The following is a 17831-nucleotide window of genomic DNA, read 5'->3' as shown; positions in this document are numbered from 1 at the left end:
AGCATGAGTAGCCATCTGACACAGGTCTGCATTTCAAAGCTAATTTTCTATAGTCACTATTAAATGTACAGATTCTTTTGTTCTGCTTGGCTTCTTCTGTTTCCTAGTAGCCATTCTAAGATGATCCAAACATGTATTTGTCCCACTTATCAAGAGACTTAAAGAGGAAGTCCTGAATAATAGAAATAGACAGTGGGCATACTTGTCAGGCTTGAGGTCACGGTGTACGATGCCGTAGTTGTGTAAGTATTCCAAAGCCAGCACAGTTTCCGCAAAGTACAGACGTACCATGTCCACAGGTAGGGCCCCGATGTTCTTGAGCAGAGTGGCACAGTCTCCCCCTATAAAGAGCCCAGGCTACCATGAGAAGCTACCATGATCTAGGACTCTGCTCCAGCCAGTTCCTAGGCTCTGTAGAACCTAAGGAAGTAGCCTCACAGAACAGCCTGATTCAGGAGCCTGGGACTCTGGCCCTTCTGCAACTAGTGTGGGTGGGAGACAGGTAATAGGAAGCAGGAAATCAATTTGCCAGTGGCTTTAAGACTATCATTTAGGAGACAGAAGGAAGGAATCCAGGCCTTTATACATTCATCATGACTTGCGGGGAGGGGATAAGACTAAGTTTTTTGGGATGGGAACACTGTATTCAAAGACTGTGTCTGCTAAAATACTTGTTTGTCCCACTTCCTTTTTTTTTTTCCAGTAAATACCCAATGAAGTAAAAGCATGGCTTTGTTTAGGTTCAACTTTAAGCCTTAGAGAAAATATGTTTGGAACTGTCCCCATAGGGAAGGTCAGAGGGAGGGCCGCTGCCCAGCTGCTGCCCTCTGCGGGCTCTGCCCATGCTTTCTCTAGTCTATTCCGAGAATATGTGATTGCTTTAGGGGTGGCCCTCTCACAAGTCATCAGCCAGATGCAATCTTCTCAGATTCCCACATTGGGCTTTTCTGGCTAAAGTAAAAGCTCTTTTCCTATCTGAGGGTGCCTCAGACTTTGGGGAAGACTCTAGATGCTGGGTTGCCACATCAGTCTCAGAGTGCCTTCCTGGTAAGGCACCGTTCTCACCGTGGAGCTATGAGCTCACTGTGGCCCATGGTCTCAGAGTCCCTAAGCAGAAATTGATGACAAAGAGGTCTTGGAGACTGGAGCCTTAAACTTCACTACCAAGAAGCTGGTCTCTATTCAGGCTTAAGTCTCAGACTGTACTTTTTTGACTTCTACACAGCCACCTTCCCCAAGTACCTTCAACGTATTCCATCACCATGCATAAATGACGCTTGGTCTCAAAGGAGCAGAACATGCTGACCACAAAGGGGTTTTCAGCGAAAGTCAGTATGTCTCGTTCCACAAATGCCTGCTGGATCTGGTTCCGTAGGATTAGGTTTTGCTTATTAATCTTCTTCATAGCAAAGCGCTGCCGAGTGGACTTGTGCCGCACCAGAAAGACAGCCCTGGGAAAGACAGCCAGCCCAGACCAGCCCCCAGGGGCTCTCAGCACCTCAATTGTACATCCCATAACCCTAAGCTGCCTATTCATCACATATACATACACAGAACAACAAAGATCTTGGAATGTGCCTGCTACTGTGCCAATTAGCTTTTATTTTCCTGGCAGACCAGGTTCTGAGGACCCATCTCAGTATTTCCAGAACTCAGAGAGTACTACCAAGATAGGTGGGAATCTTGCCTGGGCAAGAATCAATGTTTAGATGCCAGAGGAAACTGACCTCTTAATACTCTAGGGGAAATTCAAGGAGGGAGGAGGTCCACCTTATGGTGTCTTTTTTCCCAGGGGACTGGGAATCATACAATTTCAGAAGGAAGAGAGCAAGGGCTGACTAAGCTCTATTTCTGGCCTCAATCTGACCCCACGCCTTTACCCATAGGCGCCATTGCTGATGAGCTTAATGGTTTCGAAGTCCTCTTCAGAGGGGGTCTTTTTGGATGGCTGAGATGCCCCACGGCCCTGGAAGACAAAGGAGAAGGAAGGAAGTAGCTATTTTTTCAGAGCACGCATACTTGGGAAAGTTGTTCAGCCATAGTACCAGGCCTGCCCGTTCTTTCCCAGGAACCACACTTCTTACTGTTGGCAGCATCATCTCCCCATCCCTTTACAGGACCCCTAAAGACATTTAATGTTATTTTATGTGTATGAGAACTTGTCCACATGTATGTATGTGTGACTGGTGCCCATGGAGTTGAAAGGAGGGTGCTAGAAACTGAGCCCAGGTCCCCTGGAAAAGCAGCAGTACTCTTAACCACCAAGCTCTCTCGCTAGTCCCCAAATGTTCTTTTAAAGCAAACTTATAGGGCTTCACAGAGCTTAGTCTCTAAGATTGAGGCAGGAACTCAGGATCTTTACCTCAACTGAATCATCTGTCTCCGGAGTATCAGGACTGTCATAGCTGCTCAACTGGGCCATTTCTAGAAACATGCAAGGATATCAGAAAAAAATGCATAGCAGTGGTAGGCATTTTGGCAATATCCTCATACCATACATACAACAGGTATATGTAGGGTAGGTATTAATACTTCCTGTATCAACCTGAAATGTAAACCTAGTCCTGTGACTCCATCCTTAGTAAGGCACAGGTTTCAGATAGGGAAATAAGCCAAGTGCTTTGACTTTCCTATTTCTAGAAGTTCAGTACCATTTATAAGACCTGGCATAGTCTTAGAAAGGCTTCTCTCAAACTTGAGGTATTTCCTGGATAATAGGGTTAAGGGAGGCTTCTAGTCTGAAGGTCTCATCCTTCAGACCAAGACTATTTTACTTACTGGGTCAGGGAAGCAAACAGACAAGAGCAGAACAACTACAGAGCAAGACAAGTAAGCCCATGCAGGGGCTCATCACAAACTCCAGAAGAATAAAGCTAAACTCTACAGAAGAACTGGACAAGCTCCCAACAGGAAGGCCAACAGGAGAGGGAAGTATGTAGAAGAGTGATCGTTTTTTTAAAAAAAATGTGATTATGATCCTTCCTTATTGATCTTGTTTGATCTGAGGCTCTAAATCCAACCTAGCTGGGACCAAGGCAAGCTTGTCTAAGACAGAGCAGGTAAATGTGGACACTGGTTCAAAAGGAAAGGCTGTGTAATAGTAGAGACCACAGGGTGTCTCCTGTGGTCCTGAGACCTCTGACGTTATGTTATTTCCATGTCTAGGCTAAATCTCTTCTTTATAGGTAGTAAGCAGCATGCTCACCTTCTAGGGGATCCCGTGTGAGGCCCAGCTGGCTAACGATGTAGCGGGGAATGTCACATTTAATTCCATGTCCCTCTTTGGCATGACCCTCAGCTGCTTCTAACAGGTGGTAAAATTCTTCAGGGTCAAACTCCTGTGCCAGAGAAAAGAGGTGGTCAGTGGGGAGAGATACAAACAAGTGCTGTTGCATTTCTTGGCATTAAAGCACATACCAGAAAAAAAAAATCAAACTTCTTTGTGATGGTATACTTTGGTCCCTAAACATCCAGAAACATGATTTACAGATCATGGAATAAGTTTGGCTGGTATATAGCTCACCTCCAGATGACTTCCTAAGTATAGTGTAGACTTCCTAGTAATTAAGAAAAAGAGTTTTTGGCTTCAAGACAGTTTAGGCTATTCACCTGTTTCCAAGTCAGATTCTTTCAGCCAGGTGGTACTGTGTTGTCAGGTATGCTCAGGTGATCAGTCTTGAGCACTGCTGGTACATACTCAATTGTAGTTCAAAAGAGCTTTGGCCCACCATCTCGGCAGTGCACATATACCTTTGAGTATTACATATGTGCAAGGCCTAGAGTGCTAATGTTGATAAAACACAATTTACACATGACAACAAGAGATTTACTTCTGGATGCCTGTCCTTTGTCACACTCTGGGCTACATTATCAATCCTTTGACTATAGAGAGGAAATGAAAGTATACAGGGATATGCTGACCTGTCAATGGCTTGTTCAGGATCACAGAGGTAGGAAGAAGTAGAAATCCATCATGTAAACCCTCCTGACTACAAGCCTGTACCTTATTATAGACTAAGAGATCCTCCTCTCTCTGCCTCCTGAGTATTGGAGGGATGTTTTTCTATACTGTATGAAGATGTGTCTCTGTCCTTCCTTGCCTGCCTAAGGAACCCTCTGATTGGTTCAAATAAAAAGCCTATGGCCTTGGGCTAGGTCAGGGAAGTAGGCTCAGATACTTTGGTCATCATGATAAGCCCTTAGAAACAGTGATCATGGGTGTGTTCATGTAATTGGGTTTATTGCCTTGCTTGTTCTTTGACTATTTGTGTTTATTGTTTTGCTTATTCCTTGGCTATTTGCATCTACTGTATTGCTAGTCCCTCCACCTAGAGCTGACCTTAATACTCGCTTGTAATTAAAATGATATAAAAGCAAAATGGGGTTCTAGGAAGGGGAAATGGGGATGACATCTGTATTGTAAATAAATAAAATATCCAATGGAAAAAAAAGCCTATGGCCTATAGCAAAAGGCAGAATTGTAAGATGGGACTTTGGACAGAGAGAGGAACTCTGGAAGAAACAAGTTGGGAAGGAAGGAGAGGTAACCAACAAGGCAGAACTTTGATTGGTATAAACTAGATAACTGAGTTCTGAGTTAGTGGGAATAATGTCTAGCCACAAGGCCAAAAGCTTACAAAAAACAGTCTCCTCATCATTATCTGGGAACTGGCCCCACAGTTCAGATGTCATACTCTTGACAAAGAACGACTAATCTATAGCCTTTGCTTTATACTTGTCTCCATTCTCTCTGGTCTTTTATCTGAGGACTACACTATTAACAATCAGGATAAACTCTAAGGCCTAGAGTCTATCGCGATTCCTCCTCAGTCTTCAGCTATTCCAACACCCACCTCATAAACACTTCTATGACCTGACTCTTTATTCCTACTATGGCCTGGCACTGCCTGCCCTTCTTACAGATGCTTTAAGGTCCTGTGCTGATTCCCTGGGTCATCTGGCACTCTTGTTCAATTCAGCACCCATGTTGAACCAAAGTAGCTTGTCTTGTCCTTCCTCTCTCTCTCTCTCTCTCCCCCCCCCTCCCCCCCTCCTTCTCTCTCTCTCCATTTCTCCCTCCCTCCCTTCCTGTCTGTCTTTTCTTCTTCTGCCTCCTCTCCTTCCTTCTCTTCCTGCTTCATCTGTCTCCTCCTTTCTGCTTCCTTTCTTCTCCTTTCTCTCCTTCCTTTCTGCAGTGGTAGGAATTAAATTACTAAAGTACCCTAAAGGGCCTTGGACATGCTAGGCAAGAATAAGTTTGATGATGTATTTACTAAGAAATAATGTATTGATGTATAAATCTAACACCCAAAACTGTATGGAGAGAAAGAAGGCAGAACATACTGCATTAGTACAAAGGGTAATGCAGCAATAGCAAAAGCAGGGAATAGCTGTCTGGGAGGAAGAAGAGGAGATGACTGTCACAAAGGGGCAGAGACCTTTTTGAGGAGTAACATTATTTTAACCATGGCACCAATTATACAGCTGTATTTTTAATATTTTTTAAAACTCAAAGGGACTATATACTTCAGAGGTATGTATTTATGGCAATTACTTAAGAAGCTAGGTGTGGATACATACATGCGTATAATCCTAGTATTTGGAGAGATAGGAGGATCTGGAGTTCAAAGCCAGGCTCAGCTACATACTGAATCTGAGGCCAGCTGGGGTTACCTGAGATCCTGTTTCAGATAACAAAATATATCTGACCGTGTTAACATTCTAGCCATTTTTGGCAGTTCCAAATGGCCTAATGTTCTCTGTGCAGCTTCACTCTCTACCTTTTCAAATACACTACTGTGTTCATGGCCTTCTACTGGCCAACTTGCACTTAACCTCCAAGTCACTGAATAAACTCCATGTTTTCCAAGGACCTCATGTTCATTGCAAGAATGGAAAGTTTTCTTCACCAGGTCCCCACTACACCCTGTACTGATTAGCTGTGTGACTCTTCTCAGCGTATGACCCCCATTCACATGTCTGCAGGCCCTATATTTACTTATGGCACAGGAAGCTTGTCCACCATGAGGTAGGTGTTTATTGATGTATAACTGAAAGACAAGATGAAGGACTCATGCAAACTCAATTGGCCTAGGCTCCTCTTATGCTCTTTAACCCTCAAAGTTCCCATGACTCGGGGAGGGGCTGAGCTAGCATGGGGCTAAGCCAGACTAATGTTTATTTTGACCAGTCCCCCAAGGGCTTACAAATCATATTTAAATAAACAATTTATCAGTAAGACATGTTAACTGTATTGCCAGTTTTTGGCAAGCTACTTCCTCTACATCCCCTAGTCCCCACCTGCACATCCAACCTTCCAGGATGACTCACCAGACATTCCAGGAGACGAGCTGGCCGGGCAATGATGATCATCAACTTTTTTACCAGCTGTATCACAAAAGCTACATCTGAGCTTTCTGAGCGTTCATGAGCCTACAAGAGAAAGGTTGCTTTAAATAATTATCCTACTGTGGTTGGATTAAAAAGGACCAGACTGCACAGAGCTGACTACAGAAAGAAACTTGGAAGTATATGTTGAAAAGTCAACAGCCAGGGAACAGCTCTCCTGTGCCCACTCCACCAGGGCCAGCTTCAAACCTATTTTTTTTAGGACAGGATCTCTCACTGCACCTGTCATTCACTCATTGGCTATAGAGGCTAGCCAGCAGCCTCCAGGGGTCCCCTCCCTTCCCTAAAGGGTTTTAGAACATATCTGGTTTATTACATGGGAAATGGGAATCCAAATTCAGGTCCTCATGCTTCTGACTGACCCATCTCCTTAGCCTCTTGACATTTTCTCTTCTTTTAAGAGTCTTACTATGTAGCTTAGGCAGGCCTTAGTCTCCCGAGTTCTGGATTAGGTGTGTGCCACCATATCCAGTCATGTTTTGTTTTTTTGGTTAGCAAGCTCCACTCCCTAATACTAACAATTACTAGAGCCCCATAAGAACTAGGTAACAATATTTTTATTTATTCATTCTGTGTACATGTGTACATGCTTATGGCATGGTATGCACATGAAAGCTCTCTCTTTCTATTGTGTGGGACTAGGGGATCAAATTTAGGTCATCAGGCTTGGTGGCAAGTATCTTTACCTGGTGGGTTCATCTTATCAACTCCAGAACTTCATTTCTAAACAGAAATAAATAGCTGCTTCTCATGGGAATTTGGCATTCTCAAGTTGCTCTTATATAATGTTTATAATTAAGTATCCATTTTGAAATCAGAGGAAGAATTTTTATAGATAGAATTACTTTTTTAACATATTTAAAGAAAACTTTCTCACTGTAACTACTGCCTACTGAGTTCTATCTTCATGGGTATAGAGATGAATCTGCTAACTTTCTAGTATTTGAAAGCAATGATCAGGATCAGTTTGAATCATCTGTCTTGAGATGAACTGCTTCCTGAAATTCCTGCTCTTTCTAGACCCACAACAAAGCCCTTGCTTGAACATTAGCTCTGGACCCTCAGTTCCATTACTCCTCCTCCTCAGAGGGGTCTAGAGGAGACGGGTCCTTGACTACTTTAGTGGCATGAAGCACCTTGGAGAAATAGGTGCTCTTTCCTCAAATGTGTTAATGGTATCAGCTGAATGAGAAGCATCAGCTCACCTGACCTGAGAGGCTGACAGACAGCAAAGAGAACGAACGAGAGGCTGAAGAAGGTAGTGCTTAAGAATTTAGTGAATGCTTTGGTTTTTGCTATCTCTGGATTATTCTGTCTTTAATTTCTCAGAGACTTAATTTCTTTCTCTTTATTTATGTGTATAGGCTTGCATGTATGTGGACATGAATGTAGGTGCTCGCAGAGAGCAGAAGAGGGTGTCAGATGAGCTGGAGCTGGAGTTACAGGAAGTTGCGGTTGCTGGGACCCAAACAAGCAGTACACACTCTTAATCAGCAAATCATCTCTCCAGCCTTCTCAGAGATGTAAAATTTATAGACTGTTGTGAGCCATCATGTGGGTGCTAGGAGTTGAACCTGGGTCTTCTGGAAAAGCAACCAGTGCTTTTAATAGTTGAGTCATCATTTTAATTCCTCCCAGAGACTTTTTATACTGAAGAGAGTCACATTTTCAAGTTAAGAGTATATCACTGTGTTATCGAAATATCAGTTAATGGGCATGCTTATAGGATAAGCCCTACCCCTGCTTCACTGGGGTTGAGGATAGCTAAGAAGCTGTGCTTAAACAAATGATTTTCAGTAAAAGATAGTCCATACACCCATACTGTGTTATTATTATTATTATTATTATTATTATTATTATGTTTTGAAATAGGGTCTTACTACATATAGCCCAGACTGGCTTGGCATTCACTATATAGATCAGACTGTTTTAATTCACTGGGATTAAGAGCTAGGATTCAAGGTGTGGGCCATCATGCCTGGTGAATCTCTGTATGACTTTTTGCTTTTGGAAAAAGTCAAATACCTATACACAATACCAATGCTGGACTTAAACACTAATCATGTTGGAGTCTTAGACAGAGTAATACAGCTTTGGCTTTAGAAAACCATTCACAAAACTGAGTTCCTCTGAAACCAAGCAGGCTTCTCTTGGTGATGCAGAGGCTATGGGAAGGATATCAGCTCATCAGTACCAAATATGGAAATTCCTACACACTGGCAAGGAGATCTGGTAGGAGCCAGCAGCTACGAAGAGTGAGTTCACTGCTAATTCCTGAGATTCTAGAAGTTTCATTACTTTCCTTGTCAAGACACTTACATCTTGCAAAAGCTTTTCCAAATTCTCTTGAAGTTCATAGAAATAGTGTGATGTAATGAGGCCACTCCGAGATTTATCCAGGCAGTCTCGGGCCATCTCAATCACTTGATGATGAATAAAGCTTAGTGCTCCATCTGCCAAGGGCAACACACTATCTGGAGTGTTACAGGAAATGAATTCAGCTAGTCGCTCTTCCATTTGTGCAGTGGCCTGAGAATAAAAGAAAAGTAAACAATTCCCTTTCACTCCCAGCTTAGCTGCAGCAAACTCTGAAGGATGGATGCCCTAGTGTGGAGGAATTCATGGGGAGTGGAAGTGGAGGTGTGAGTGGGTGGGTGGGTGGGTGTACATCCTCATAGAAGCAGTAGGGGGGGTGGGGTGGGATAGGGGGTTCCTGAGTGGGAGGAAAATGGGGAAAGGGGATCACATCTGAAATGTAAATAAAATATCCAATAAAAAGAAAAGAAAGAAAAAAGAATAGAGCTCTCTAGTTCCTTTCTTCTTCTTTAAGACATATGATACTTTCTTCTACTCAACTCTTGATCTCGAGTGGAGAAACAGAAGCTCTGCAAGTAAAGGCCTCTGCTTCTTTCATCCTGCCCCCTTCAGATCCTCTAGATGATGATGACCTTTCTGGTTTCCTCTGCACTTGACTTCTTCACTCTGAGTCTTCATACTGGCCTGGCTATAGGTAGTCATCCTGGGATCTTATTTTCTCCTTTAAAACGAACCCTCACCTTGGGGAATCTTTCTTTGTACACATGATTCATCATTATTATTTCACCGTCAAAGGAAGCTGGGGACCGTCCAGGACTGAATAAGAAAGAAAGAGTCATGTTATTTTAGTGCCATGGAACATTCAAGGAGAAATATGGCCATCTTTGGGGCCTCTGAGCCCAATTGTCTTCAGCATCTCACACATTCCTACAGTCATGAAAGCCAAGTTCCAAGCTTTCTTTATTCTTAGAGGTCCTACCATATTTGTTTATAGTTTTAAAATGGTGCAATGTTAAAATAAGCTACTTTCCTACAAGAATTGTAGCTTTCACACAGCTCTCTGCCATGGCTGAGACGAGGAGAATCTACGTGCCAGTCAACCTACTGCTGGCTTCCCTAGGATACGCTCCTCAGAAAATGATTCCCTGTTCTTACAGCTTCAGTGAAAGACAGTCTATCCCAATGTGTCCTAGGAATCAAATCAAACAATGAACCAAAGAAAGACTGTGTGTATATATATATATATATATTTTTTCATTTCTAAAACAAGTCACAGTCAATGGGTTACCTTAACTGTCACCTAGAGGGTAGAAAAGCCATAATGAGTAATAAGTCTAGGTTTTAACTGAAGATTGATAGTAATTTTTCAGTCTTTTTATTATTTTTTCATAGTAAACTGTATCATTTCATCTAGAATACTGTAATCATATCTCCTTAATCATTTGAAATCTTGAGTCAAAGAGCTGAATACTCAGTTTAATACCCAGACACAAGATCTCAGCTGTCAGCTAGGTTAGAATTGTGCTTTGGTTTTCCCTTAATGTTACTATAATCCTCACAATCTCAATTGACTTAAAAGATACCCATGGTCCAAAAAAATTGTGAGACCACCATGGTTTAGGTGCTCCTTTATGAAATCAAGAACCTGCCTGAGATCTGCACTCTCACTGCATTCTTGATCCTTCCCTGTGAAGCCTCAGATACATTTTCATTAATCTGAGAGTCTGAATCACATCTTTGAGACCTGGCCAATGACTCTGTGTCACTTCTAGTGCCAAGATTACCTGAGGGGTTCTTCCTGGGAGGTACAGTTCCTCTGAAATTCCAACCTGTACTTTAGCTAATACATTGCTTTCCAGGAAACCAAAAAAAAACAAAAAACAAAAAAACCAAAAACCTGACTTAGTCATTAAAGTCATACACATTTTTAGAACTGATATCATGATTCTCCTTTACTGAGTGGAGTCTGGAGGGGAAAAAAGAACCAGCTACTTTGCACTTGAAGCCAAAACGGCTGAGTGTTATTGTACTTCACTCACTCAAGCTTTGGTTGTTTTTGACCAGGAGCCAGCAAATTATGGTTTGTGGATTGTTCGTGTGAATAAAAATTCTAAGGAGGTTTCCCAAGGAAGTTAACTGTACTGCAACAGTAAAGTGACATAGCTGTGATAGCAATCAGTTGACTGCACAACCTAAAGAATTTAGCAGCTCAGCTCTTTGCAGGACGTATGTACTGAGCCCTGTGCCAAGCAAATAAGATGGGCCCTACAGGTTCTAGGGCAGTAGGTAGGAGTATTCCTTACCTGAGGCTTCGGGAACGGGGCCGCATGGCTGGGGATTGACGTCCCTCCTCATCTGGTACATTCTCTGTGCTAAAATGCTTCGTCAGAAAGTGTAGTTCATCAGCTGTCGGCTGGAAAGGTAACTGATGAAGCTTTTCTTGTGAGGAACATGACGACTAGAAAACAAACAAAACCCACCAGCATTAAAGACACATGCAAAGGATCTGGAGAAACAGTTTGGTGGTTAAGAGTGCTTGTGACACCATCATAATGTCCAGAGTTCAAATCTCAGCAATCATATAACAAGCTGGGTGAGTAAAAAGCAGATTCGTCTACACAAACTCTTTGCCTTCACTCAACAGAGTTTCAAGCTACTTGGAAGAGCAGTCAACCATGTTTTCTGGCTCCATAAATATTCCAGGTCTGAGCAAGTGCATCCCCTTGTTTTCAGTTTCATAACCCTGAGAGCAGTACTGTGGGATAGCTCAGCAATGTTTTCTTTTAGTTTTGTTATGCAGAGAAGAAAACGTTTTGCTGAGGTTAGGAAGAATGGTGGGATGCCAGGGACACTAGAAGACAAGAAAATTTAGTAGGAATGGCAACTGCTTTAGTATCTAGACTTATACATCAGACCTGGTTTGAAAAGCAATCTGAAGTTCTCAACAGGGGTCAAGAATTTCTGATAAAGGCACACCACTTACAGCAGACAACATGAGGGAGCAAGTTGGTGCTATAGTGAGACTCTCACAGATGTAGTCACTTTGTGGCAAACCACAAAATCCCAGGACTCCAGAGTTCTTCCTTTACTTGGCAAGACTGTCCCAAAGAGCAGGGAAGTTAGACACCACTGGTCCGACTTTCACAGAACAACCAACCGAGGCCTTAGGGTTCAGCCATCTGAATCTATTTACTATTACAGCTGGAGCAGCAACCAAGGGAGCCACTGTTGTAGTACCATCCAGTGAGAGACGAGCTCTGTCTGGATCAACAGTGCAGGCCTGTCTTATACAATATTATAATGCACAAAGCTTAAAAAAATTATTTTACATGTGTGACTGAGTGTGTGTCTGCATGTGAGGCCAGCCTAGAATAATACATGGTGAGCTGTCTCAAAGTGTGGGTGGGGAAAGTATGTAAGATGAGTCTATTAAAATTGACTGTACAGTAATACTTATGTGTTATATACATAGACACAGAAAAACACATAAATATGACTCTCCTTTTGGGTTTACAAAATAACACTTCTTTGAGTAAGGGATTTTGGGAAAGGGTATGTTTATTAGGGAAAACCTTAAGCTTAATTGCCAAAGACCAGTGAGACCTCTGGACAAATAGTGATTTACAGGCCAATGAAAGAACTAAAGTACTTTTTCTTGCTTGTGACTCATGACTATAGATAAATCAAGCAGAGAAGACCTGTAGACTGATAGAAGAAATGGGGATGGCTCATCAAGTTTATGTTTTACAAAGCTGTTACTTAAGTCCTTTGCCAATAACATTTGTCAGCTTTATCATCCCAGCTCTGAGGCTCCAATCGGAAGATGCATTTCAGAATTAATTATCCATACTCACAATAAGTGTATCAGACGGATCTACTGTCCCAAAATTGAAACTCTCCTTAAAATACACGTTTTAGAGAAAAGCCCATCCTTTTGATGACATAACAAGCAGCAAATAACTACTCTTCCTTTTTGGCAGGTTTTAACAATGATGAAGGCTACTAAAGCTTTGGAACATGGGAAAAGTGATAACCTCTCAACTGCGATCCTAGAAAAAAGGTTGAAGGAGGCAAGGAATCATGCTTGGGAACTCCCACATCTCATCTTACTGGCAGAGAAAGCTCTTTTCTGAGTTCATCAGGAGGAACTAGTGGGAGAACCTGCTAATCCTTCTGAAGGCCTTATAATTATGCTATGAAAGTTACCAAGCCTCTTCCCCTAAAAAAAAAAAAAAAAAAAAAAATGTCTCTTATCCTCAAGAAAACTTATTGAGCTTGGAAGAAATTACAGGACTGGATGGAGAAAAATTATCTATAAGAAAATACTTCCAAAATGAAGAAAATGTTGTCTTAGTTGGGTTCTAGTACTGTGAAGACACACCATGACCAGGACAACTCTGATAAAGGAAAACATTTAACTGGGGCTGGCTTACAGTTCAAAGGTTTAGTCCATTATCGTCCTGGCAGGAAGCATGGCAGTGTGCAGTTACACATGGTACTGGAGGAGGAACTTAAGAGTTGTACAACTTGATCCCCAGGCAGAAGGAAGACTGAACTTCTAGACCCAGCTTGAGCTACTACTGAGACCACAAAGCCTACCCCCTAGTGACATACTTCCTCCAGCAAGGACATATCTCCTACTAGTGCCACTCCCTATTCAAACCACCACTTATGGTTACAGCTCTGGTTACTTACAGAAACGGTGGAGCTAGGAGTGTTGGTTCCATAGCCTGAAGAAGGCAATGAGGCCAAAGACCAGCGCCGTCCATCAGTCCTACATTAAAAAAAAAAAAAATTATGAAATTCCTATAGGGTCACACTCTGAGCTTCAGGGCCTGCCTGTCTGTGTCCATTAATACTTTTAGGCAGTTAATTCACTGTCTCACAACACAAAACACTGTCTGTCTAGCATGAGTTCTCATACTGTCTACTGTGTGGGGCCTATTGTGTGATTTTTATTTCAGAGATAGCTACCAACACCACAGAGTCTATGACCTTGAATAAGAGCAATGGTTATGAATAAGTCAGATGGCTCAGTAGGTAAAGATGCTTGCCATCAAGTCTAACAATCCAAGTTTGAACCTAGGACCCATATACTGGAGAAGATCCTATAAGTTATCCTCTCACTATCATAGTTGCATGTGTACACACACACACACACACACACACACACACACACACAGTGAACAGGGTCTTTCTCTTGCTATCATGTGGGACTCAGGGGTCAAACTTAGGCCATCAGGTGTGGTAATAAGCACCTATACCTGCAGAACTATATTGATAGCCCATAAAAAAATTCTTTTTTTTCCCCGCAAAAGCTGGGCATGGTAGTACAGACCTTTAATACCAGCATTTTGAAGGCAGAGGTAGGTAGCAAGATTTCTGAGTCAGAAGGCAGCCTAGTCTACAAAGCAAGTTCCATGCCAACCTGGACTATAAAATGAGCCCTGTTTCAACAACAAAAATTTTAAAAGGAACTATGTTACATGGTTGGTGAGATGACTCATGAGGTAAAGGTGATTGTCAAGGAGCTTGATGTCGTGAGTTTGATTCCAGGGACTCATATGAAGGAGACAGCTGACTGTGTGGGGCCTACTGTATGGGACCCATCTCTGAAAGAGATACCAGGCCTATGGATTGTTCCCCGATCTCCATTCATGTTCTGTGACATGCATGTGCACAGACACATACCTGACAGATAAATATAAACAACATAAAAAATACCTTATGCCACATCCCATCACCCAGACAAATAATTATGAGTCCATGTTATAAAAGCTTCAGCTCAAAAACCTGCTTAACCTTTCTCCAGGACAGAAAAGCAAAGAACTGTGATTCTCTGTGTTAAGTGCTTTAGGGGAATACTTTTGAAAACAGCTGAAAGCCTTCTCTAAAGTCATAAACAGACAAGTTAGTTCACTATTCTTTCACAAGGCTATTGCTGTTCTTTGACAAATATTTTGAAGCCAACTTATGTGTCCTAATACACCCCAAGGAGCCTGTTACTATTTGCTATTGACTGATACTTACTTCAGACTCAAACAGTGCCTACTTCTTTCTGTCAATCAACTGGCCTAGGGAAGAGCCTTTATAAGAGATGTATATATGGAAATCAAAAAATGTCTTGTGGAAGTTGATTCTCTCCTTCTACCACATGGGTTCTGGAGATTGAACTCATGTTGTCAGGTTTGGGAGTAAGTACCATAACCTTCTGAGCCGTCTTGCTGGTTCTAAAGAATTCTTTCTTTGGAGCTTGGTGGTCTATCCTTCTCAAGATGAATTTGAATAAAAACATATTTGCTACTATTCACTGAATATGTTTTAGATTTTTAAATGTATTTTCATGTGTATAGGCATTTTGCCTGCACATGTCTGTGCACCCTAGGAGTGCAGTGCCCAGGAAGGCCAGAAGAGGTTGTCAGCTTCCCTGGGAGTGGAATCATTGATGCTGAGAGAAGCCATATGGTTGCTGGGAATTGAATCCTGTTTTTCTAGAAGGTCAGTCAGTGCTATTGACCACTAGGCCATATCTCTAGCCGTGACTTATAGAATCTCAAAACATCAACGATGTAGAATCTTTAGAAGTTAAGCTCCAGTTATAGTTTGCATAGATTTATCTACTTCTTCAAGGTCTTAGTAATAGCAGGGTATCGATTAAAAAAAGAGAAAACAGGAAGAGATCTTGGCAGGATTCTTCATTTTCAACTCTTCATTTTTCTTTTTTTTTTTTTAAATTGGGTTATTTTTTTTTCTTGTTATCTTTACACATGAGTGTTTTTTTTAACTTTTTATTTATTATATATAAATACACTGTAGCTGTCTTTAGACACCCCACAAGAGGGCATCAGATATCATTACAGATGGTTGTGAGCCACCATGTGGTTGCTGGGATTTGAACTCATGACCACTGGAAGAGCAGTCAGTGCTCTTAACCACTGAGCCATCTCACCAGCCCCAAGTCTTCATTTTTCTACCAAGTACAAGGGAAGAGCTGGAGGTTCCATGCTGCATGCAACTTCAAGCTACTCAGACAGCCAGCTCATGTAAATTAGGACTTTACTGAAACTCAGTCTCTGAGGCAAAACAGTATCCAGAAGGATGCTAAAACATGATGTTCTTTCTTACCTCTTTGATGGGTCCTGGGTGATCTACAAGAAAGCCACTCAAGTCCAGGAAAAAAGCTGGGCAAAGATTAGTCACGTATAACTCAGGGATGGATTTCCTATGACCTTGTCACATTTGTTTTTTCACAGGTGATTTTAAATCTTTAGATCAGTGATTCTCAACCTGTGGGGCTGTGACTCCTTTCAGGGTTGAACAACCTTTTCACAGGAGGCTCACTAAAGACCACTGGAAAGCACTGGTATTTACATTATGATTCATAACAGTAATAAAGTTACAGTTATGAAGAGGCAATGATAATAACTTTATGGCTGGAGGTTACCACAATCTGAGGACCTATATTAAAGGGTCACAACATTATGGTTGAAAACCACTGATTTAGATGAAAAAATAAACCACTCATAAGATAGCTACTTATCAGTATATACTGAAGGGCAGGACCAAAGTCAGTATGAAATGTAATCACTGGATGTCTGCTTCCTCGGCTCACCTCACTGGGAATATGTGAGTCTAAGGGTGACTTGTCCTTAGGCTTGAAGGCTTGGAAATTATTCAGCAAATATTGCCTCCAACATATGAGCTCTGAGTCTCAGTTCCAACAGGGAGTATTGAAATCCCATATGCCCTTTTTACTAGAAAGGCTCAATTTTCAAAACCACATTCAGAAAAGAAGCCGTCACAAATAGTTCTCCCATCAAACACAAAGACCACATGCTACACTGACTGACCATGCAAAGCAGTAGCCCAGCCCATCACCCATCACACCCGTTATTACCTGTCTGCTCTGTGGCCATGGCTGTAGTGAAAAGACATACATCATGAGAACCAAAGTGAACCAGTATTGAGTATTTCTACCCCCAGTATTTTGTATAGCTTGACAGAGACAAACATTTTGTTCAAGAATATGTGGCAATTTGAAGTGGAATTGTATGACCGATGATCTATCTTCACCATTCAATTATATCTGTCTTTTCTGTGATATGATACAAATCTGATCCTGAAGGGAACCTTAGTCTACATATCTGGTCATTTTTCCTGTATGTTCTGCAGAAGGATAGCTAGGGGACTTACATCCCACAAGTACAACTCAAATGTCATAGTCCCCAGCCCAGACATGTTTGGGTCACATTGTTTAATATCAAGCTTCAAAGCCCTTTGGCTATCCCTATTTCAAGTATAAATGAAGCAGTTACAAGGGCATCAATAATACCTGCCATTCCATCTGTTTAGAATAGTCTCTATGTTTTTATCCACGGGTTCAATGCAATAGCTACTTCTTAGCCTTCAGATGCGTCTTATGTATCTACCCAGTGGGAAGCCTGTTTCTATTCTTTCATACAATAGCATGTTCCTTCCCTTTCATACAATAGCATGTTCCTTCCCTTTAAGATATGTATTAGCCTTCCTGGCCCCCTTTCTCAGAGTTGAGGATGGAACCAGGTTCTTCACTGAGCTAAACTTCCAGCCTCCAGTTTATAACTATGGATTCCTTTGCATCTTCATTTACTGTCTTATGTGAACCACTTATTGGAATAATAAGCACTGAGGGCTTATTATTTACCAGGCTGCTGCTCTCAACACATTTAAGGTATCTCTAATTAAAATATGATTTGAAGCTTGGCGGTGGTGGCGCACACCTTTAATCCCAGCACTTGGGAGGCAGAGGCAGGTGGATTTCTGAGTTCGAGAGTTCGAGGCTAGCCTGGTCTACAGAGTGAGCTCCAGGACAGCCAGGGCTACACAGAGAAACTCTGTCTCGAAAAAACCAAAAAAAAACAACAAATAAAATAAAATACAATACAATAAAATAAGATTTGACTCTAGTTCAGGGAAGACAGAAGACATGAAAGCAAAAGATTATACACTGGAAAGTACGACAGATGGAATGGGATGACTTTATAAAACATGTTCAGACTGTGTGGTTAGTAAAGGTCTAAGGAGATAACATTTAATATGAGATATGAATGATAAGAATGAGTCTACTA

At 41.8% G+C, this 17831-nt stretch overlaps 1 protein-coding gene across 4 annotated transcripts in view; it reads right to left on the bottom strand.

Moving 5' to 3' along the window:
- Positions 1-17831, bottom strand: part of Mast2 (microtubule associated serine/threonine kinase 2) — a 147103-nt gene that overhangs the window by 8365 nt on the left and 120907 nt on the right. For 2 of the 4 annotated variants that reach the window (XM_028787025.1, XM_028787033.1), the window contains exons 7-17: positions 16622-16642; positions 13420-13498; positions 11028-11182; positions 9465-9540; positions 8728-8937; positions 6331-6432; positions 3206-3338; positions 2363-2424; positions 1881-1966; positions 1243-1451; positions 203-341 (exon numbers count right to left, since the gene is read on the bottom strand). In XM_028787025.1, coding sequence (XP_028642858.1) covers positions 203-341; positions 1243-1451; positions 1881-1966; positions 2363-2424; positions 3206-3338; positions 6331-6432; positions 8728-8937; positions 9465-9540; positions 11028-11182; positions 13420-13498; positions 16622-16642 — 1272 coding nt within the window. The remainder of the gene's footprint in view (positions 1-202; positions 342-1242; positions 1452-1880; positions 1967-2362; positions 2425-3205; positions 3339-6330; positions 6433-8727; positions 8938-9464; positions 9541-11027; positions 11183-13419; positions 13499-16621; positions 16643-17831) is intronic. The other 2 variants (XM_028787037.1, XM_028787040.1) reach the window with 1 other exon arrangement.

The sequence above is a fragment of the Grammomys surdaster genome, unplaced genomic scaffold (assembly GCF_004785775.1).
Source record: "Grammomys surdaster isolate TR1022 unplaced genomic scaffold, NIH_TR_1.0 100, whole genome shotgun sequence".
Taxonomy (NCBI): domain Eukaryota; kingdom Metazoa; phylum Chordata; class Mammalia; order Rodentia; family Muridae; genus Grammomys; species Grammomys surdaster.
This window is presented reverse-complemented; position numbering and strand designations above follow the sequence as displayed.